The sequence below is a fragment of the Gorilla gorilla genome, chromosome 18 (assembly GCF_029281585.2).
Source record: "Gorilla gorilla gorilla isolate KB3781 chromosome 18, NHGRI_mGorGor1-v2.1_pri, whole genome shotgun sequence".
Taxonomy (NCBI): Eukaryota; Metazoa; Chordata; class Mammalia; order Primates; family Hominidae; genus Gorilla; species Gorilla gorilla.
Genome location: NC_073242.2, coordinates 108,923,532 through 108,946,514, shown reverse-complemented (window position 1 = coordinate 108,946,514; position 22,983 = coordinate 108,923,532). Strand labels below are relative to the sequence as shown.

The 22,983-nt window shown below is 41.4% G+C and overlaps 1 protein-coding gene across 2 annotated transcripts in view; it reads right to left on the bottom strand.

Moving 5' to 3' along the window:
* WWOX (WW domain containing oxidoreductase) overlaps positions 1 to 22,983 on the bottom strand; it is a 1,113,301-nt gene that overhangs the window by 783,320 nt on the left and 306,998 nt on the right. For both annotated transcript variants that reach the window (XM_055366621.2, XM_019012536.3), the window contains exon 7: positions 3,553 to 3,738. In XM_055366621.2, the coding sequence (XP_055222596.1) occupies positions 3,553 to 3,738 (186 nt within the window). The remainder of the gene's footprint in view (positions 1 to 3,552; positions 3,739 to 22,983) is intronic.

Sequence of the window (22,983 nt, the reverse complement as noted above, 5' to 3'; positions counted from 1 at the left end):
AATCTAGAAACAAGTCAAAAGAATCCTATGATGACAAATTAGACAAAACCAGGAAGGACAGTTTCAAGATGGAGAAGTACCAGCTGCTACATATCAGGCACTCTCTCTGCAAACAGCCCTTCGCTGTAAGGTTGACCCCTGATTTCCTTCCCCACTGTCTCCTGGGCAAATAGTCCACTTTTACAGTCTCATTAGCTAGCACTGACAGTCCTCCAGGAAGTGGCAAGGGTGGGCCAGCTTCTGATCTCTCTGAGCCAAAAACGGCTTCTTGAAAAATGACTATGTTCACCTCTCAGCTCCAGAGGTAGTAAAACAACTCTTCAGATGCTGCTGACTCTATTTTCAAGTTGACAAACTGACAAAGCCAAACAATTATGTCTTAAGAGAATTTTCCCTTACTAGTACATTAAAATATTGACATTTGCTCTGTGGACAGTAACACTTGCTTTGTAGGGGGACCCCCGCCCCCCACCAATCTTGTATTTCTATATATACTGTGCGGGTTTTGCTTGTTGGGTTTTTGTTTTCTGAAACAGGATCTTGCTCTGTCACCCAGGCTGGAGTGCACTGGTGCAATCTCCACTCACTGCAACGTCCACCTCCCAAGTTCAAGCAATTCTCCTGCCTCAGCCTCCCAAATAGCTGGGATTATAGGTGTGCACCACCACACCTGGCTAATTTTTGTATTTTTAGTAGAGATGGGGTTTCGCCATGCCGGCTAGGCTGATCTCGAACTCTTGAGTGCTGGGATTACAGGCGTGAGACACTGTGCCTGGCCTATACTGCATTTCTTTTTAACAATTTTTAATTTTTATTTTAGAGATGGGGTCTCACTCTGTCACCCAGGCTGGAATGCAGTGGCATGATCAATGCTTACTGCAACCTCAAACTCCTGGGCTCAAGCCATCCTCCCACCTCAGCCTCTTACTAGATAGGATTACAGGCATGTGCTACCAAGCCCAATTTTATTGAGGATTTTTAAAATTCCCGCCTAAAATAATTAGGCTGGATTCTGTCTACACAGAAGCTGAGAAAGTCCGTGTGTGTGTGCGTGCATGTGTGTGTGTGTGCGTGCGTGTGTGTGTGATTTTGTGTGTGGGGTGGGGGAGGGCAATTTGGCACTCCATGCAGCTGCAGCCATTGAGGGTTGTTCAACCAGCACTCTGCTCTTTTCATTCTACTTTAATTGTTATCTGAAATTTTTTCACAGCAAGGAAGTCAACTTCTCATTTCACTATGATGTATTTTAGGTATGCAGAAACTCAATTCAGTTGCTCAGATTCCAGATAAGTAACTAAAACACAGTGAAGACACAGGAAGGCTAATAAATATTTTGCCTTGGGGCAGTCTAGTATAATATTTTCTGCAAACATAGGACTTTCTTTTTTCCCCTAACAGGGGGTCTTGACTCCAACGAAGAGATTCTGCCAAGGTTGACGGAGGTAATTAGATATCAGCATTTGCACTTTACAGCATGGTTTAGGGCCCTGAGTTCTTGGGTAGCGAGCAAGTGTCTTCACGTACCGCCTATGCACCAAGTCACCACGCTCACTCATGGGAGCCAAGGGATGCAATGCGAAGGTAATACACAAGCCAGCCTGGGCAAATTGCCATTTTGTTAAAACACCCTTAAATAACGGGCAAAGAGGCCGGGCATGGTGGCTCACGCCTGTAATCACAACACTTTGGGAAGCCAAGGCAGGCGGATCACAAGGTCAAGAGATCGAGACCATCCTGGCCAACATGGTGAAACCCCGTCTCTACTAAAAATACAAAAATTAGCCAGGTGTGGCGGCAAGCGCCTGTGGTCCCAGCTACTTGGAAGGCTGAGGCAGGAGAATCGCTTAACCCTGGGAGTCTGACGTTGTGGTGAGCCGAGATCACGCCACTGCACTGCAGCCTGGTGACAGATCAAGACTCCATGTCAAATCATAATAATAATAATAATAATAATAAATAACGATGTGCAAAGAATAATTGGAAAGCATAAAACCAGTGCCAGCCATCAGACAGGAGCAAGCCTGACAACACATTTCAGGAAGGCCTTAAACTAACCAGGTCTAATTCAAGAGCCCAAGTCCCTTCCTTTCAAACTAATCTTTTAAATGATGCTGAGATTTGGATCTCTGAAGTAGGCATGAATTACACCGTAGTTAAGGAAAGAACAAAGACGTCACACGAAATACCATTTGAGATACAGATTTACAAGGAGAGTGAGCAGCTGACAATTCGACATAATCTCCCATTAAATACCAGCTCATTTAAACATATCCCGTGGTGCCCTCCACATCTGGTGGATGACTGGGGCTGGCAGATTTATTTCTGGAGCTCTCTCTGCTGCCTGCCCCCACAGTAGCCTCCCTCGCCCCTTAACAGGGCCACTCCACTTTCCTTCACAAACCTGGTGTGATTTGCAAAGATAAGGCTGTCCAGATTTTGTTACCACCTAATTACTAGATGTTTCATGTCTTTTAACACGGGGGAGGATTATTACTGGCATTTACCTTTCATTTCAGCCATCATAAATTTAAAATGGCAAAAGTAAATCTATCTGCAGTGTGTCACTTATACCATAAGCCCCTGTGTTTGGGAGTGATAAAGGGTTCAAGCTAACCCTTGGCTGGTCTCTCTCTTCCAAGTCCCAGGGGTTACATTTTATGGAAGTATGATTAAAAAAATAAGCTTCATTCTGGGTCACTAAAACATTTCAGGACTTAAGACGGAGAAGAAGGAGGAAAAAATAGGCCCCTTGCACATTATTTTTTTTTTCTAGCTACTTTGCTAAGAGTGTAAGTTCCCCCCGCCAAACACACACCAAGCAAACATGAAAGAGAAATCTCCCTAACACGTATTAAATCCAGCCTCACCCAGCAAGGCCTTTGTCTTTACAGAGTACTTCTCTCTAGACAAATAGTTGTTTCTCCAACTCTAGAAACAAATATGCTTAAAATACGATGAAATTTTCAAATGTCTTTTTCAGTCAATTGAATATTCTCCTAATGGCAATAGGAAAAAAGTGCCATCTGACGTTTTAATTGAAATTTTAACCAAAAGAGGCACGGCCAGATTTCTAATATGCTCTAACTACAGTTCTTCCCTTTCCACAATTACACAGCTAATGTCTGCCTCGAATTCCCTAATTTCTCATTATAAAACAATTGGATTTCATCTCGCAGGCTCTAATTGCATTGTTTCTCCTGCTAGAATAACTGCACATTCTTCTTGGTAAGATGTTGAAGTTGTTGAATTACAAATCAATAAAGGTCATGCCATTCAGATTTCATCAATTATTATTCCATCTCTAAGCAAAATCAATGAGGAGCTTGAAGTATAGTCATAAAAACAATCTTCGTTGCTCTAGACAGTCCTTCTAAACAGTCCCCCACAATCACAGGCGAACAAAAGAGACCTGGAAAAATTAAGTGAGCCAAGCTGAGTCCACCCACGTCTCAAGCAGGACTAATGAAAATTATTTTCAGAATGAGAGCCCTGGGGGAATATTAGCTGGTATGAGAAAGGGGATAAGTGAACAAATATGCAATTCAAACCCACCGATGGGACTCTGAGGAGACCACAATGACACGGGCAGGAGCTGAGCGGCACAAAACATCCTGGAGGAGCTGGACAAGGTAGAAGTGCCCCAGATGATTCACTTGAAAGGTGGTCTCCAGGCCGTCTTTGGTGAGACTCCAGGGTAGAGCAAAAGTTGCTGCATTGCACACAAGCACATGAAGAGGCCTGAAAAATAAAATATTCCATGTGATGTGGACATAAACACTACAACCAAGGATAATCCATGCTCCTTCGGGAATCCATGTGATGTGGACATAAACACTGCAACCAAGGATAATCCATGCTCCTTCGGGAATCCACGTGATGTGGACATAAACACTACAATCAAGGATAATCCATGCTCCTTCGGGAATGAGAAATTCTTTCTCCGTCTTCTAGATTCCCACCATGTGAAAATAGGATACCCTAGAATGTCACAAGGCTTTGAGTGGGCAACTGTCCTCCGTTGCTGAGGATGAGAGGCTTATTAGGATACAGAACTTTCAGTGTGAAAACCAGGACAGCGGCAGGCAATCTGGGAAGAGTTGTCACCCTAGTTGGAACTCAGGTTCAACCACCTGATTAATTCTGTCTTTCTTAATTCATCCAAGTCTCACTTTGTCTGTAAATCAAAATAGCCCTTAAAGTAGTTATGACTAATAAAGGAAAAATTATGCTGTTAAAAAGGCTGACACAGGGCCAGGCGCGGGGGCTCACGCCTGTAATCCTAGCACTTTGGGAGGCCAAGGCAGGTGGACCATTTGAGGTCAGGAGTTTGAGACCAGCCTGACCAACAAGGTGAAACCCCATCTCTATCAAAACACAAAAAAAAATTAGCCAGGTGTGGTGGTATATGTCTGTAATCCCAGTTACTCAGGAGGCTGAGGCCAGAGAATCACTTGAACCTGGGAGGCAGAGGTTGCAGTGAGCTGAGATCATGCCACTGCACTCCAGCCTGACCAACAGACCAAGACTCTAACTGCACTCCAGCGTGACCAACAGAGCAAGACTCTATCTCCAAAAAAAAAAAAAAGAAAAGAAAAGAAAAGAAAAGAAAAGAAAAAAACCAAAGAAAAAGAAAAAACAAAACAACTGACACAGGACCCAGCACTTGCTAGCTGCTAATAAAACATAGCAAGGGGGTAATCGCTCTGTCTAAAGAGAAGGGCACATGTTGTTTAAGGATACAGAATTTCTTGTAGAGATCAGATTAAATGAACATTTTATAAAGAAGCCTAAAGATAGGTAAGTGGAAGCCTGTCATAATATTCTCCCTTATTTTGTATATATTTAATTTTTTTTTTTTTTTTTTGACAAGATCCTTCTCTGTCATCCAGGCTGCAGTGCAGTGGTGTGGTCATAACTCACTGCAGTCTCAAACTCCCAGGCTCAGACGATCCTTCCACCTTAGCCTCCCGAGTAACTGGGACTACAGGGGCACACCACCATGCATGGCTATTTTATTTCTTATTTTTTATTTTTGTAGAGACGGGCTCCCCCTATGTTGCCCAAGGTGGTCAAGGTGGTCTTGAGTTCCTGGTCTCAAGCAATCCTCCTGCCTAGGCCTCACAAACATAATAAAATTGTTAACAATACAAGTAAGCCTTTCACGTGAATCAAAAAGCTAAATTCTCAGAAAGTAATTGTATACTTGTGAAAAATCATACTGTACCAATAAGAACTATGCAACAAAATATATACAAGGCAATCCACGGTGTTTGTGACAAACTAAAGCAGCAAATTAAAAGTAAAGTAAATATACCATCGAGGAATTATTACATTTAGAATATATCCATATGATAGAATACTATGCAGCCATTAAAATCATAAACAAATCTACTGACCTTATAAAACATTTATGTTATAAAATAAAATTTAATGTATTTTATTATCAGACACAGACACACACAGAAACAGAGAAAGAGAAAGAAAGAGATAGAAAGGTTATGGAAGATTTATAAAAATAAGGGCGGGCGTGGTGGCTCACGCCTCTAATCTCAGCACTTTGGGAGGCTGAGGCGGGCAAATCACGAGACCAGCCTGACCAACATGGTGATACCCCGTCTCTACTAAAAATACAAAAATTAGCCCAGCGTGGTGGCACACGCGTAATCCCAGCTACTTGGGAGGCTAAGGCAGGAGAATCACTTGAACCCAGGAGGCAGACGTTTTAGTGAGCAGAGATCATGCCACTGCACCCCAGCCTGGGCAACAGAGAGAGACTCCATCTCAAAGAAAAAAAAAAAAATATGTGTGTATATATATACACATATATATGTGTATATATATACACATATATATGTATATATATATACACACATATATATGTATATATACATACATATATATGTATATGTATAAATATATATGTGTGTGTGTGTGTGTGTATATATATATATATACACACACACACACACACATATATATATGTAAAAAAATAGGAGGCTGGGCACAGTGGCTCACCTCTGAAATTCCAGCACTTTGGGAGGCTAAGGCAGCATAATCACTTGAGCCTGGTATTCAAAACCAGCCTGAGCAACACAGCAAGACCCCATCTCAACAACAACCACCCGAAAGTGAGCCAGGTGTGGCAGTGTGTGCCTCTAGTCCCAGCTACTTGGGAGGCTGAGATAGGAGGATTACTTGAGGCAAGGAGTTCAAGGCTGCATTGAGCTATGATCATACCACTACAGGCATCAGAGCAAGACTCTGTTTCCAAATAAAAAAAAAAGACACTTTTCACATCGCAGCCTAAGAGGTACAAGTTTTTAAAAAACAAACATTGGCATGCAATAAAGGGAAACATAAAAATCTTTATAGAAATTAAAATCTTCTGCTCTCTGAAACAGTGAAACGAAAGTGACGAATATATGCAATCATATAGAGGCCCCATATTTTTAGTATAAAAAGAGTTCTTACAAATCTATGAGACAAACACGTATCTTCTTAAGAGTCTAACAGAATCAGTGACAGACATTAGAAATTTTATAAAGCTAGATTACAAATAACCATTGCAATACTTAACACGTCCAACTACACTAGCAGTAAATATTAAAATATTTTCTATCAAATTAGCATATTTATTCATACTATTGTATTTGTATTATCTTGTATAAAGTTGGTGGGAATATATATTCCTGAACCCTGGATATTAAGTTGAAAACATGTATCGTGAGAATTGAAAGATTCACATTATTTCACCAAGTAATCCTGTTTCCAAGCAGTAAAGCATGCACGTAGCAGGGGCAGCAGAAATTGCACAGTTAATATCACAAGGGAGAAGTATTTTATCATTGATAATGTTTAGAATTGTCAGCACATGACTGTAAAAAGCAGATCGAGTTTTAGCCAGCTTTACTGTTGTTTTTCCATTCTATATAAAATGCTTCCCCATTTTACCTGCATCTGGGGTAGACCACTCCCATAGCAACCTCCCATCCTTTTCATATGCCACTGCTTTATAGTGGGTTGAATGGTAGGAATCTGTGAGTTGAATGGTACCTCCCACCCCATTGCTTCCATACTGAGTTGAATGGTAGGGATCTGTGAATGCGACCTTATTTGGAAAAAGGGTCTTTGCAAGTGTGATTAAGTCCCACATCTTAAAATGAGATCATCTTGGATTAAGGTAGGCCTTAAATCCAATGACAGGCCTATCCTTACAAAACAGAAGGGGAGAAGGAACACCCACAGAAAAGGAGATGGAAAGACAGAGGCAGAGATAAGACTGACTAAGATAAAAGCCAAGAAATTCCAAGGACGGCTGGCAGTCATGAGAAGCTAGGAGAAAGGCATGGAACAGATGCTCCTTCCAGCCTCCAGAAGGAGCCAACACTGCAAACCACTTGATTTCAGATGTTTGGTCTCTGAAACTGTAAGACAGTAAAAATTCTGTTGTTTCAAGGCACTCCATCTGTGGTAATTTGTTATAATAGCTTTAGAAAACTAATATAGCTTCCAAGATTATTTCCTAATATTCAAAATTCATCTAAAAGTTTATGCCCAAGAATCCATAATGACACGTCAACTAAAATTATAAAATTACATATGAACTAGAAGCAATCTAACATCCAACAACAGAGGAGTGGATAAATAATGATTAAGCCAGAGGTTCCCAAACTTTCTCAATTTAATTGAAAAAGCAGGAAATTAAAATTAGTATGTGTGATTCATACCCCGTACCCCACGAAAAGATTTCCAGATATACAGTCAGGATTACTTTTTTTCCTATTTCCTGTTTATGGTTTTTGGTATTTTCCAACTTTTCTACAATAAGCATAAACTAATTTATTAAAGAACTTTACTGAAATATAATTCACATACCATAAAATCTACCTATGTACACTGTACAACTGTTTTAGTATACTCAAATAATTGTACAACCATAACTACATTCTAATTTTATAGCACTTTTTTAACTCACAAAAAAAAAAAAAAAACCATTAGCAATCACTAGCCACCCTCTATCCACCTACACTCTTATTCCCAAAACACCATCAGTGTACTTTCTGTCCTATAGATTCGTCTATTCCGGACATTTTATATACTAAATGGAGCCATACAATATGTCGTCTTTTGTGACTGGCTTCTGTCCCCTGGCATGATGTTTGCAGGGTTCATCCATGTTGTAGCATATATCAGTAATCCATTTCTTTTTAATGGGCAAATAATATTCCATTATATGAATATACCACGCTTTGTTTATCCATTCACCAATGATGGATATTTGGATTGTTTCCATTTATTGGCTATTAGGAATACCACTACTATGTACATTCATTTGTAAGATGCTATGGAAATGCATGTTTTCATTTCTCTTGAAGATACATCTAGGAGTCGGATTGCTGGGTCATATGGTAATTCAGTGTTTAACTTTTTGAAGAATGGCCAAACTGTTTTCCAGTGTGGCCGTACAATTTTACATTTCCACCAGGACTGTATTTGAACTTTCATCTCTCCATGCCTTTGTAAGTATTTGTTATCTGACTTTTTTATTTTAGCCATCCTAGTAAGAAGTGGAATCTCATTGTGGCTTTCATTTGCATTTCCCTAATGACATTGAACATCTTTTATGTATTCATTGGCAATTTGTGTATCATATTTGGAGGAATATCTATTTAGATTTTATGCTCATTTTTTAAATGAGTTTTTATTATTGAATTGTAAAAGTTCTTTATTCTAGATACAAATCCCTTATTTGATATTTAATTTGTAAGTATTTCACCCATTCTGTAGGTCATCTGTACCCTTTCTTGATGGTATCATTTGCAGCACAAACACTTTTCATTCTGGATATCTCTTTTCTTTTGTCACTTGTGCTGTCAGGGTTGTATCTAAGAAATCATTGTCTAAGCCAAAATCACAAAAATATACCCCTATGTTTGCTTCTAAGAGTTGTATAGTTTTAGCTCTTACATTTAAGTCTCTGACCCTTTTTTTTTTTTTTTGCTATTTTTTTCTGTGTAGTTTATGCAAGTGTGATCTAATCTCATTCTTTTGCATGGGGCTATCCAGTGGTTCTAGCATCACTGTTGAAAAGACTATTTTGAATTGTCTTGGCATCCTTGCTGAAAATCAATTCACAATATGCCTGGATTCATTTCTGGACTCTCAAGTCTATTTTATTATCTATAGATCTATTCTTATGCCAGTATGACACTGTCTTTATTACTAAGGATTTATAGCAAGTTTTGAAATTGAGAAATGGAAGCCCTCCGACACTCTTCTTTTTCAAGCTTGTTTTGGTTATTCACGTTCCTTTGCATTCATATACAAAATGCAGGATCAGCTTTTCAATTTCTGCAAAAAAGTCAACTGAAATTTTAATAGAGACTGCACTAAATTTGTAGATAATTTGCAGAGTTTGGTCAGCTATACAATATTAAATCTTCTGATACATGAACATGGGATGCCTTCATTGCTAGTATATAGAAATACAATTGACTTACGCGTATTAAACTTTTATCCTACTTTTATCCTGGCTGAACTTGTTCGTTTTAATATTTTTTAAGTACCTTTCTAGGATTTTCTACAGATAAGGTGATTTCATTTGCAAATAAAGATAGTTTTACATCTTTTCAATCTGGATCTTTTTTTCCATTCTTTTGCTTTTTTGTTTTTTGCCTAATTTCCCTAGCTAGAATTTCTAGTAGAATATTAAAGTGATGAGAGTGAATATCCTTGTCTTATTTCTTGATCCTAAGGAAACGGTACTCAATCTTTCAGCATTAATTATGATGTCATTTGTGGGTTTTTTGCAGATGCCCTTTATTGAGTTGAGAAAATGCCACTTTGTTCCAAGTTTACTAAAAGTTTTCATCAAGAAAGTGTGCTGGACCTTTTTAAAACATGTTTTTATGTATGCATTGAGAAGATCTTTTATTCTACTATTATGGTATATTATATTGACTGATTTTGTAATATAAAACCAACCTTGAATTCTTTGGATAAATTCCACTTAGTCATAATATACAATTCTTTGTATATGTGGCTGCATTTGGCTTGCTAGCATTTTGTACAAAATTGTTGCATCTCTATTTATAAGTGAAAGTGACCTAAAGTTTCCTTTTCTTGTGATATCTTTGTCTGCCTCTGTTGTCAGAGTAAGAGTGGCTTCATAGAGTCAGTTGGAAAGTGTTTCCTCCTCTTCTGTTTTTTTAAAAGAGTTTCCGGAGAATTGGTATTAATTCTTTTTTTTTTTTTTTTTTTTTTTCTGAGATGGAGTCTCACTCTGTCTCCTGCCCAGGCTGGAGTGCAGTGGTGCAATCTCGGCTCACTGCAAGCTCCACCTCCCGGGTTCACGCCATTCTCCTGCCTCAGCCTCCCAAGTAGCTGGGCCTACATGTGCCCGCCACCACGCCCCACTAATCTTGTTTTTGTATTTTTAGTAGAGACGGGGTTTCACCTTGTTAGCCAGGATGGTCTTGACCTCCTGACCTCGTGATCCACCCACCTCAGCCTCCCAAAGTGTTGGGATTACAGGCGTGAGCCACCGTTCCCGGCCGGTATTAATTCTTTAAGCGCTTGCTGGAAAGCACTCATTAATTTTTTAACTAGAAAAACGTATTTAATCACTGTGGTTGTTTGAAGTATTCATGCAAATCTTATTATCACTGGGTAATCTGGATCTTATTAAGGAATAATTCATTCTGTTGCCTCATCTGTTTTCTCACCCATCCCCTACCTAAAACCTGAAAAGTCATGGTGTGGTTGGGGTCAGCTGTAGTTATTTGAGAACACCTGTTTTCCACATATGGTGCCCACTACAGTTGTCAATACACAGTCCCTCAATAGCCCAGCTACTCTCTGAAGAGATAGGCACAAATCCTTTGAAGCACTGAGCCTACCTGTAACACTCATTAGACTCTGCTTCAAATCAAAGCAGAATCTAGTAATTTGTAGCAGGGATAATTCATATATTGTCGTAAGACAGGACCATTGCTAAAAACCTTGCGGGGAAGAGGGAAAGATGGGCAAAGTGAAGAGAGACTTACATTTGAACTCCTTTCAGGTTGCATCTGAAATATTTTGGTCACTTTTCCAGGGCTGTTAATACTTTTTTTTTCCTTTTTTGAGTACTAACTATGGGTTAGGCACTTTTTAAGAGCTTTTTGTATTTAAGAACCCTATGTGACATATATTATGATTGCCATTTACAGACAGAAATGAAGTTTCAGAAATAGCTAACATAGGCCAGATATGGTGGCTCATGCCTGTAATCTCAGCACGGTGGGAGGCCAAGACAGCAGCATCTTTTGGACTCAGGGGTTCAAGACCAACCTGAACAAAATAGCAAGACCTCATATCTACAAAAAATTAAAAACTCAAAACTAAAAAGAAAAAAATAAAAATAGCCAGTGGCATGCACCTGTAGTCTCAGCTACTTGGGAAGCTGAGGTGGGAGGATCTCTTGAACCTGGGAGGTTGTGGCTGCAGTGAGCTGTAATCACCCCACTGCTCTCCAGCCTGGGCAACTGAGGAAGAGCAACACCCTGTCTCAAAATGAAAAAAAAAGCTAATATAAAGAAGCAAACACACACACACACAAAAAGGGTCACCTGACTTCAAGGCTACTGCACAATATCTTCTGTCTTACATAAGCTCCCTGGAATGGCCAGAACCAACTTCTTAGAGAAACTGTAGCTCAGCCATGTTATTTTCCTTACCTGACTCATGGCCAGTTAGTTCACCCCTGTGAATCTGTGTCCTCCCCTGTAAACTAAATATACTCCTCCCATGGTTGTGAGGAGTAAAGCCCCAGTATCTTGCTGGCCTGCCAGGTTAGGTAATTGTTATTTCTTCTCTTTATCCTTCACTTTTATCCACAAGACAAAATTAAATTCCTCAAAGATAGTTTCTGCAGTGTTTACCTAATTTTAAGACAGGCCTGGACATTGGGAATTTTAACTTCATACTTCTCAATAACAACAATGTCTCTTCTAGTTACCTTTATTCTTGCCTGTACATTTTCTCAAGAAAATGCAAACCTCAGCAAACCAAGGAACTTGCTACCAAAGACAGGCCTGGAGGCAAGAACCCACAGAGGACCTGGGAAAACCCTTTCCTCTCTCACCAAATTTTAATACCCTTCATTAATGTTAATTGCCAACACCAGAGGCAAAATATGTATCCTGTACCTAAAACTTGTCACCTCTATTAATTAAAAACAGGCTTATGGAATATGAAACTATAAAGTGCTTGACTTTGTTTTAATTGTAAAGACATTTAATTGGCTTGTACAAAAGGAAAAGAATTACTTTTGCCTCACTTTAATGAGGTTTTTATTATTCAAATTGCACACTGCGCTCAGTTTTGACTAAAAGCCATTGCAATTCAAAAGGCTCTGAGATGATGAATATTTACAGACTATCAAAAGGAACAGTTCAAACTATAAAGACAGAATGGAAACAAAAATAGTATCCTTCCAAAACCTGATGTTACTAGTCAGCATTTTAAGGGGCTGATTTTTTTTCTTCTTCTTGGGTGGATTCTCATCTCTGAGAGGTGATTAAGGGCAGAAAAGGTTGTCCTCCTTGTTTAGAGCCTGAGATTCCAATGGAGGGCAGCATGCAGGTTCTCCACGGCTCTCATCTACCCACAGATAAAGCCCCTCCACCTTTCTGATGAGTGGCCCCATGGCATTCTCTGTGTCTGCTGACTGTGGGGATGCTATTTACAAACCAGCAACCCCTTCAACTAGAGCCAATGCATTCCTTCTGGGCCAGAGGACATCCCCTCAGTAGTTAAGGTGGTAGTGGTGGGGGCGGGGGTTGTCATTAATGAGAGTGACAATGGGCCAAGATTCCTTATGACAGAGCCAGGCTTTCTGGCAAGAGTGGACTTAGGTGGCACTTCCTACTGCAAAGGGACCAGCTCCTTCCCTTTTTTAACCCCTCAAGATCCCTACCACTGACTACCCCATCTCTTTCTAGCATTTTCTATCTTTCTGAAACCCCCTTTGTGGAATAATAACTGAGGAAATTAAAACTAACCTAACAGACTCCATCTTGTCCTTAGTCTCATAGGTTTGTCAGAAGCATTCAAACCAGAGTGACTCCATTTTGAATAGGGGCTGGGTAAAATAAGATTGAGACCTACTGGGCTGCATTCCCAGGAGGTCACGCATTCTAAGTTACAGGATAACATAGGAGGTCAGCACAAGACACAGGTCATAAAGACCTTGCTGATAAAACAGGTTGCAGTAAAGAAGCCGGCCAAAACCCACCAAAACAAAGATGGCAACGACATTTGGTCATCCTTACTACTCATTATACCCTAATATGAATCCATTAGCACGCTGAGACACTCCCACCAGCACCATGACAGTGTACACATGCCATGGCAACATCAAGAAGTTACCCTATATGGTCTAAAAAAGGGGAAGAACCCTCACTTCCGGGAACTGCCTACCCCTTTCCGTGAAAATTCATGAGTAATCTATCCCTTGTTTAGAGTTACATATAATATATATTATATATAATATTGTATTATAATTATATATTATATTAAAATATGTTATACCTAATCAATAATTAACTATAAATATCCTTAGTCCAACAGCCGAAATTGCTGCTCTGCCTATGGAGTAGCCATTCTTTTATTCTTTTACTTTCTTAATAAAGTTACTTTAATTTTACGGACTCGCCCCAAATTCTTTCTTGCCCAAGATCCAACAACTCTCTCTTGGGGTCTAGATTGGGACCGGTTTCTGGTAACTGGTTAGCTGTCTTTGGTCATTCCTGGGCATGGGCCAAGCTAACTTTGGGAGAAATTTCATTTATAGTTTAAATAACAGCTTTCCCCCAAAACTAAACTGTTCCTGTAAAATGAATGAAAGTCCACCACGTTAGGATGAGAGGGGCTTGAGTTTTAAATAATTACCAGCCATTATTCCACAGGTCACAAGATTTGCAACTTTCTCAATTATTCATGCAGATAACATCACTGTTGTAGAACCTAAGATTGGCTTTTGAGATCTCTTTTCAGATTTTTGCTTTTTTTTTTTTTTTTAAAGACAGTTTCACTCTGCATCGCAGGCTGGAGTGCAGTGGTGCAATTGGCTCACTGCAATCTCCTCCTCCTGGGTTTAAGTGATTCTCGTGCCTCAACCTCCTGAGTAGCTGGGATTACAGGTGCACACCACCATGCCCAGCTAATTTTTGTATTTTTAGTAGATGCAGGGTTTCACCACGCTGGCCAGGCTGGTATTGAACTCCTGACCTCAAGTGATCTGCCCACCTCTGTTACACGTGTCCACGTGAAGAGACCACCAAACAGGCTTTGTGTGAGCAATAAAGCTTTTTAATCACCTGAGTGCAGGCAGACGGAGTTTGAAAAAGGGGTCAGCAAAGGGAAATAGGGGTAGGGCAGTTTTATGGGATTTGGGTGGGCAGTGGAAAATTACAGTTAAAGGGGGTTTTCTCTTGCAGGCAGGGGCGGGGGTCACAAGGTGCTCGGTGGGGGAGCTCCTGAGACTCACTGTCCAGGAGAAGGAATGTCACAAGGTCAATTGATCAGTTAGGGTGGGGCAGGAACAAATCACACTGATGGAATGTCATCAGTTAAGGCAAGAACTAACTATTTCACTACTTTTGTGGTTCTTCAGTTGCTTCAGGCCGTCTGGATGTATATGTGCAGGTCACAGGGGTTATGACGGCTCAGCTTGGGCTCAGAGGCCTGACAACCTCAGCCTCCCAAAGTACTGGGATTACAGGGGTATGCCATTGCACCAGCCAGATTTTTGCATTTCTGACAACATGGTGGCCCCATGCAGACCTGCCAACCAGTCCTGTGGCCCCCACCCAGGAACTGAGTCAGCACAGGAGGGCACCTTTGATTCCCTGTGATTTCATCTTCAAGGCAACCAATCAGTGTCAGGCCTCTGAGCCCAAGCTAAGCCATCACATCCCCAGTGACCTGCATGTATGCATCCAGATGGCCTGAAGCAACTGAAGATCCACAAAAGAAGTGAAAATAGCCTTAACTGATGACATTCCACCATTGTGATTTGCTTCTGTCCCTACCTAACTGATCAACGTACTTTGTAATCTCCACCACCTTTAAGAAGGTTATTTGTAATTCTCCCCACCCTTGAGAATGTACTTTGTGAGATCCACCCCCTGCCCGAAAAACATTGCTCCTAACTCTACCGCCTATCCCAAAACCTGTAAGAACTAATGACACTCCCATCACCCTTTGCTGACTCCTTTTTCAGACTCAGCCCACCTGCACCCAGGTGAAATAAACAGCCTTGTTGTTCACACAAACCCTGTTTGGTGGTCTCTTCACATGGACACATGAGATAATCAGCATTTCCAGACCACTCACTGGCTCCCTATCCACCACATTTCTCCTTAAAGACTCCGATCCCTGAATTCCCGGGGAGATTGATTTGAGTAGTAAAACTCTGGTTTCCCATACAGCTGGCTCTGTGTGGATTAAACTCTTTCTCTATTTGCAGTACCCCTGTCTTGATAAATCAGCTCTGTCTAGCCAGCAGGAAAGGAGAACCCATTAGGTGGTTACATTTTCCTCTCCACTGGCTCATTCTTGCTACGCGTCAGCTCAATCAGATCTTTCTGACCATCAGGTAAGGAAAAATCAGAACAGAAGGAAAGAAATGCAGAAAACAAAGAGGGTGAAAAAGACAAGGGCTGGAAAGAGAAAAAAGGACATTCACTTGACCTAGGCAGGTTGCACTCGTCTCTTCCCATTTATGGTCTATAGTTTTGAAATATTCATCTCCATTCAGTCTCCTTCCCTGACCCAAATGTACTTCTCATCATCAGCTGAATGAATTCCATTCTATCACCATCCAGAACCTCTCAAAACTGCCTGGTGAGGAGTGGCTTCTCAATCAATAAATCCAGCAACCTCCTCTCTGCTAAGACTAGACTGCCCTGTTGCAGAGGATCCTGCTCCTCCCTCACTTCTGGCTCACTTTCCTGTCTTGGCTTCTGTGATACCGTCCACTCTTGGACCTCCCAATGCCACTACCACTCCATTTTTTGTCTCCTCCAACCCTTCCTGTTTTGCCCATTGTTCCATCACCAATCTCTTTTGATTCCATCTCTAAAATCTTCCCTGCAGCACTTTCTTCCAAATCCATGACTCCGAACAAAACCTCCATGAAGACTTCAAACCTTTAGCTCTAGCCACTATATTCTTTCCAAGTTCCAGAATCTCATTCCCACCTGTCAGTCTTATCTTCCTGGATACCTTCCCACAAATTCAGGGTCAACATGCCTAAATCTAAACTCTTCATCTTCTCTCCTCACATCTCCTCCCCTTCCTGATACCCTTTATTTCTGTAATGGCTGATATTTGCAAACCAGTCACCTGATTACAAATACTTAGGAAAACAATGTGCTATCCCATCTTCTCCTTTAGTCTCCATGACTGGTCAATGTCAGTATCTCTAGGCTCATTAGGAACCCCTAAAATACTGTGCCGTCCCCTACTTCTCCACAGAGGTAGGCACTACCTCTGGAGCATGAACTCCTCCAGATAACTGTCCATTGCTGGAGGGCACCCTCACATCTGGGAAGTCATCACACCCACACACATGCTCTATTGACAAGGAGGACCAACTCGGTGATGCAATTCCTTCTCCAGAGCTCCCCACGGAATCGGGCTGAAGCAGATTTCCAGTAGAAACCAAAGCCTGCTTCCCTCTCTGCTCTCTTCTGGGAACAATCCCCTAATCGATCATAGAACAAGAATCCCCATCCCAGGCTCAGCTGCTAGGATCACCAACCAAACCAACGACTTCATGTCACTCCATGTTTCTAGCTCTGTTCCTTTTAGGTGTAGTCACTGCAATAGCCCACACCTGGTCTCGTCACCTCTACATTCTCCCACTTGACTTTTTATGAATACTGGTTAAAGCCTAGTTAAACTTATTAAAATACTATTCTAATCTTACCTACCCATTCTCAAAAACTTTTAATGGTTCCTAAATGTCTGCTAAATTAAACACAAATGCATCCTGACATTCAGGTCCTTCTGAGCAACAGCCACAACTACACCCCTCTCTCCCTAAGCTCCAGGCAGGCTGAATCATCCACTGCCCCATGGATGAGTACGCCCCTCACTTGATTAGGTCTGGGTCTTTATTCGTGCCATTCCCTCTGTCAAATTCCTAATTGTTCTTCAAGGTTTTGCTCAAATATTATCTCACTGAAGAAAATTTCCTTCTAATCAACACCTTGATTAGCCCTCTTTAAAATCCATTAGCAATATATAAACACACAATGGCATATTACTCAACATTAAAAAGAAGCAAACTACTACTAATGGATAGAATAACATGGATCTCAAACGCACTGTCCTAGGCAGGGTCACAATGACTCCCAGTGCTCCCTGCTTCCTGGTATTCATACTTTTGTGTAATCCCCTCACCTCAAGGGTGGGTGAGACCTAGGAATTTGCTTCTAACCAACAGAATATAGAAAAAATGATGGACAATTCTTCTGAGATTGGTTTAGAAAAAGATGCTGGCTTCTGTATCACTCCTGTTCTTGCTCTCTTGCTTACTCAATCCAATGGAAGCTAAATGCTGTTATCAACTGCCCCATGGAGAGGCCCACATGGCAGGGAACTGAGGTTGGCCTCTGGTCAATAGTCAGGAATTATAGCTTTCAGTTTAATGCTCATGAGGAAGTGACCTCTGCCAACAGCCATGCATGATGTTAGGTCCTTTCATAGTCAAGCCTTGAGATGACCTTGCCCCAGCTATTTTTTTTGTTGTTGTTTTTTTTTTTTTTTTTTTTTTTGAGATGGGGCCTTGCTCTTTCACCCAGGCTGGAGTGCAGTTGTGTGATCTCAGTTGACCACAACCTCCACCTCCTGTTTTGAAGCTATTCTCCTGCCTCAGCCCCCCAAATAACTGGGATTACATGCATGTGCCACCATGCCCAACTAATTTTTGTACTTTTAGTATGGCGTTTCACCATGTCGGCCAGGTTGATCTCAAACTCCTAACCTCAAATGGTCCACCCACCTCGACCTCCCAAAATGCTGTGATATCAGGAGTGAGCCACCATGCCCAGCCCCCAGCTGACATCTTGATTGCAGCCCAAGAAAGACCCTGAGCCAGAAAGAACCAGCCAAACTGTCCCTAAATTCCTGAGTCACAAAAATAGTAAGTGGGAAAAATAATAGTCCCCCAAAGAAGTCCACATCCTAACCCCCACAGCCACTGAACATATTACCTTACATGGTAAAAGACATGCTGCAGACCGTGGTCAAGGGTAAGACCTTGTGTGTTAAGCTGTTCTTGCATTGCAATAAAGAAGTAACTGAGGCTGCATAACTTATAATGAAAAGAGATTTAATTGGCTCCGATTCTGCAGACTCTACAAGAAGCATGTGCTTGGCTTCCGATGAGGCCTCAGGAGGCTTACAGTCATGGCAAAAGGCAAAAGGGGAGTAGGCAGCTAACATGGTGAGGGCAAGAGCAAGAGAGGGAGGAAGGTGCCAGATATCATGTGAACTCACTTATCACCAAGGGGATGGCCACAGATCATGCATGAGGGTTCCACCCCCATAATCCAAATACCTCGCAGCACACCCACCGCCAACACTAGGGATTATGTTTCAACATGGCATGTGCAGGAGAAAAACATGCAAACTCTATCACCTTGACACAGGGAGCTCATGCTAGATAATCTAGGTAAGCACAGTGTCATCACAACAGTCCTGAGATCCTTTCCCGATTGTGGCTAGAGGGAAATGGGACTGCAGGGCTAAGGTCAGAGATGCAACAGTGCTGGTTTTGAAGATGTTGTGGGTGACCTTTAGAAGCTGGAAAAGGCAAGGAAAAATATTCTCCCTGGAGTCTCTAGAAAGCAGCAGAGCCATACCGACACCTTAATTTTAGCCCAATGAGAACCATGACAAATCTTTAACCTACAGAGCTGTCAGATAATAAGTTTGGGTTTTAAGCACAGAAGTTTGTGGTAATTTATTACAACAGCAATGGAAAACTAACAGAGTGAGATAGTGTATGTTTGCTGTTTTAAGTCGCTAGGTCTTGGGGGTAATTTAGCAGAAACAGACAAATAGTGCATGCATTATGCTATGGGAAGGAATCAAAACTCCAAAAGCGACAACGCAGAGTATTTCTGTTTATGTAACATTCCAGAGAAGACAAAAACTAGGGACAGAAAAAAGATCAATGGTTCCCAGGGGCTAGGTGTCAGGAGCAGGTATGACTACAGTAAGGCACAGAGGACATTTGGGGGGTGATGGCACTGTTCTGTATCTTGACGGTGATGATGGCGGCTCTATGACTGTGTTTGTCATAATTCATAGTGAAATTCACCCTTTTATTGTACAGTGCTAGCTTTAAAACTCAATTCATTACAAAAAAAATTTTTTTTAAACCAATAGGACGTTCTGTATTTCTAAAAGCACTGATCACATCCTACCTGGAATGAGCCACTGTGTATGTATCTGTGAATAATCTACACCCAGTGGGACTTTAGCAACAGGGTCTCACTCATCTGTTTTTGGAGTGACTTCAAGAGCTATAAGCAGCAGCCTTATAACGTGGCATTAAGAAATCAGAGGGAGGTAAGATGCTTGAGCTACAGCCCATCTCCAAGCTGGCTCTCATCTGTACAGTAGGAAAATTAACATATTTTAAATCACAGTACTTTCTGTTCCCTGCTTACACACTTATACCCAGGGCTTACCCACCTTCCTTGAGTGGTCCACTGAGATGGGGCTCACAGAATCCCTCACTCGGTCCCAGATGCCCAGCCTACATGTCAAACCCTCCCTACCTCCCAAAGGCGACTCAGGAGACGCTTTCTTTCTCCAGGAATTCTTCCCTTGCTCTTCATCTGCAAATTAGCTGTATCTCCCTCTTCAAAACTTCTTGCATGCTTACCCAAGACCTTTTACAAGGTCAAGACGACAGGCACAATGAAATGACACAAGTTCCTTCAACTTCTTACCAATAGATAGCTACATAGGACAGGAGATCAAGCTGTTACACAAGTTCCCTGTGATACAGTCTTTCTGCTCCTTAGCTCAGCTAGGTCCAACTGCTTGTCTCACAACCAGTTAGGCATGCAGACAATGGAGAGTGAGTGGAGCCGAATTTATTAACTAAAAGGAAAACTCTCAGTGGAGAGGGAATGTGGTGGGGGTGGTTCCCCTACCTAAAGGCAGTAAAGTTGCCCCATGTGGCTGGGTCTGGGGCCTTATATTAACTCAGAATGGAGGGTACATGCTAATTACTTTGTGAGCATGCACAGAAGGTTAAAGTGAAGGCAACACTCAAAGGTGGGCATGACAGTGCAGGAAACCAGTTAGGGAAGGGCAGGAATATGTTAAATAGGTGAAAGATGGGGATCAATCAGAAGAGTGCACCAAATAAGAAGACAAGTTCTCAATCTGGTCCGAGGATTTAACTTGTAGCTTCTCTTTCAGTCTTTAAACTGTCTTCAACTTGGAAGTGGGGTTTCAACAGGGACCGGCTCCTATCTACCTAGGCATTTGGCTGCCTCCCGCCATTCTCACCTGGACTTTAAGTACCCATTAAGGCACCATACACCAGTCATACCAACTTGAGCAGGGCCAGGGGACTTGGCTTCCAATTGTGCTTGGGATATGTCCATTCCTACATTACTTAACACTTTCTACCATGTGCCATAATCTGTATGTGCAAATGTTATCTCTACAGTAGACGGTAATCAATGTCCATAGGAAGTGCGTGTTTGCCCAGAGTCAAGATGTGGTAAGAAGTAAAACTTTTGTACGTATCTGGATGGATACATTTGAATCAATGCTATTTTCCTTATGGCATTTGGTCTACAGGACGTTGAATAGCCATGTTTCACAATATATTACTGAAGCTGGAGGGAAAAAGTTGATGTGGTTCTAGTTGATCAAGAAAGAGTCATTTATGCTGTGGAGACAAGACAAACCCATTAGGACTCAAGGAACCCAAAAATGAGACATATCATTTCAAACCTGAGATGAGAAAGGTGCTTTAAAGAGTCTAGGAGCAGCAGTAGCCACCACCATGGGGTTGAGTTACACAGAAGATTTGTAAGTGAAATTGTTAACATGCTCCCCAAAAGTGAGGCAAGATTTTGCAGGTTAAATAAACACTCTTCCGAATGTTAAGATAATTGTGGCTTTGGGGGATTCAATTTCAGACACAGCAAAGGAATGAGCTGAGTGGAATGTTATGTAAAAAGAAATACTTTCCAATCCCTCCTGGAAGCAGAATGTCACACCATCTGGGGCATTTCTCAACTAAGCTGCAAGACTTCATAGTATTTGGAAATACTCTGAAATTCAATAGAAAGGGCCCAAGGACCCACAGTCTTCTAAGAAACTTCTTAGTCTTTGCTGGTGTTCAACTGTCTTTCCTCCCAGAAAAGGGAAAAAAATACTGTAGAATTCTAAGTTTGACCCCTGCTTAAATAGCTAGAGCTGGTTTCATGAAATCATGGATGGCAGTATATACTGAACACAGCAATTCCCTTCAACAGCTGCCTCAGTCCAGGTAAGGTCAAATCTACTTCAGCAATCCACCAAGGCCACAGCTGCCCAAAATGCAGCATGTGCCACTAGCAAAACAAGATGATTTTAGGTAGCATCCAAGGAGTTTATAAAAATTATTTCTATCCGGCCGGGCACAGTGGCTGACGCCTGTAATCCCAGCACTTTGGGAGGCTGAAGTGGGCGGATCACTTGAGGTCAGGAGTTTGAGACCAGCTTAGCCAACATAGTGAAACCTCATCTCTACTAAAAATACAAAAACTAACCAGGTGTCGTGGCACATGACTGTAATCCCAGCTCCTCGGGAGGCTGAGGCAGGAGAATCGCTTGAACCCGGGAGGCAGAGGTTGCAGTGAGCCAAGATTGCGCCACTACACTCCAGCCTGGGCAACAGAGTGACACTCCATCTCTTAAAAAAAAAAAAAAAAATGTATAACCCAGCACTTTGGGAGGCCAAGGCAGGCGGATCACGAGGTCAGGAGACTGAGACCATCCTCGCCAACATGGTGAAACCATCTCTACTAAAATACAAAAAATTAGCTGGGTGTGGTAGCAAGTGCCTGTAGTCCCAGCTACTCAGGAGGCTAAGGCAGGGGAATTGCTTGAACCCGGGCGGCGGAGGTTACAGTGAGCCGAGATTGCACCACTGCACTCCAGCCTGGCGACAGAGCAAGAATGCGTCTCAAAAAAAAAAAAAAAATATATATATATATATATATATATATATATACATTTATATTAATATGCTGTAATGTAATGGAAGTTATATCATCCTCCTCACAAAATCAATTTCACAAATACTCCTATAAAGGATTTCTTAAAATTGGTAGCAATAAACATTAAATAATAGTAAACTGATGCAGTGATTTTGCAAAAATGACGATATAATTGGTTTAAGTTTGAGAAAGCAACACTGCAAGATATACAATACAAAGGGCATCTTTTAGAAAGAACAAACATGAGCGATTTACTTTCACGTGAGACACCCTCAGAAAATGTTAGTCATTCTATTGACAGTATGAGAAACATGATCCCCAGTTAAAGAATATCTTTTGCATGATATGTGCATAAGAGAATTCTTTTGTTTAGTGCAATTCTAGCATGTCAGAGAGGTATGTGACAGATAAGATGGCGTGACAGGGAAAACTCACTTCGTCACCTGTGTCTGCCTCTCATTATGTGTGTGGCCCTCAGGAAAGTGAATAAACCCCTCTGAGCCACAGCTGTGTCCCCTGTAAAGGGAATGATAATGCCCACCTTGTTTGACAGCCACAAGAATTAGAGAAAATATATAAAAAGCCCAGCATCAGCCTTGACAGAGATGGTGCCTAAAAGAGGATATTTCCTTTTTTCTCAAATGCTCATTCTACTTTGGGGCTATGGTACCCACCAATAACTGAGAGATAAAAAACA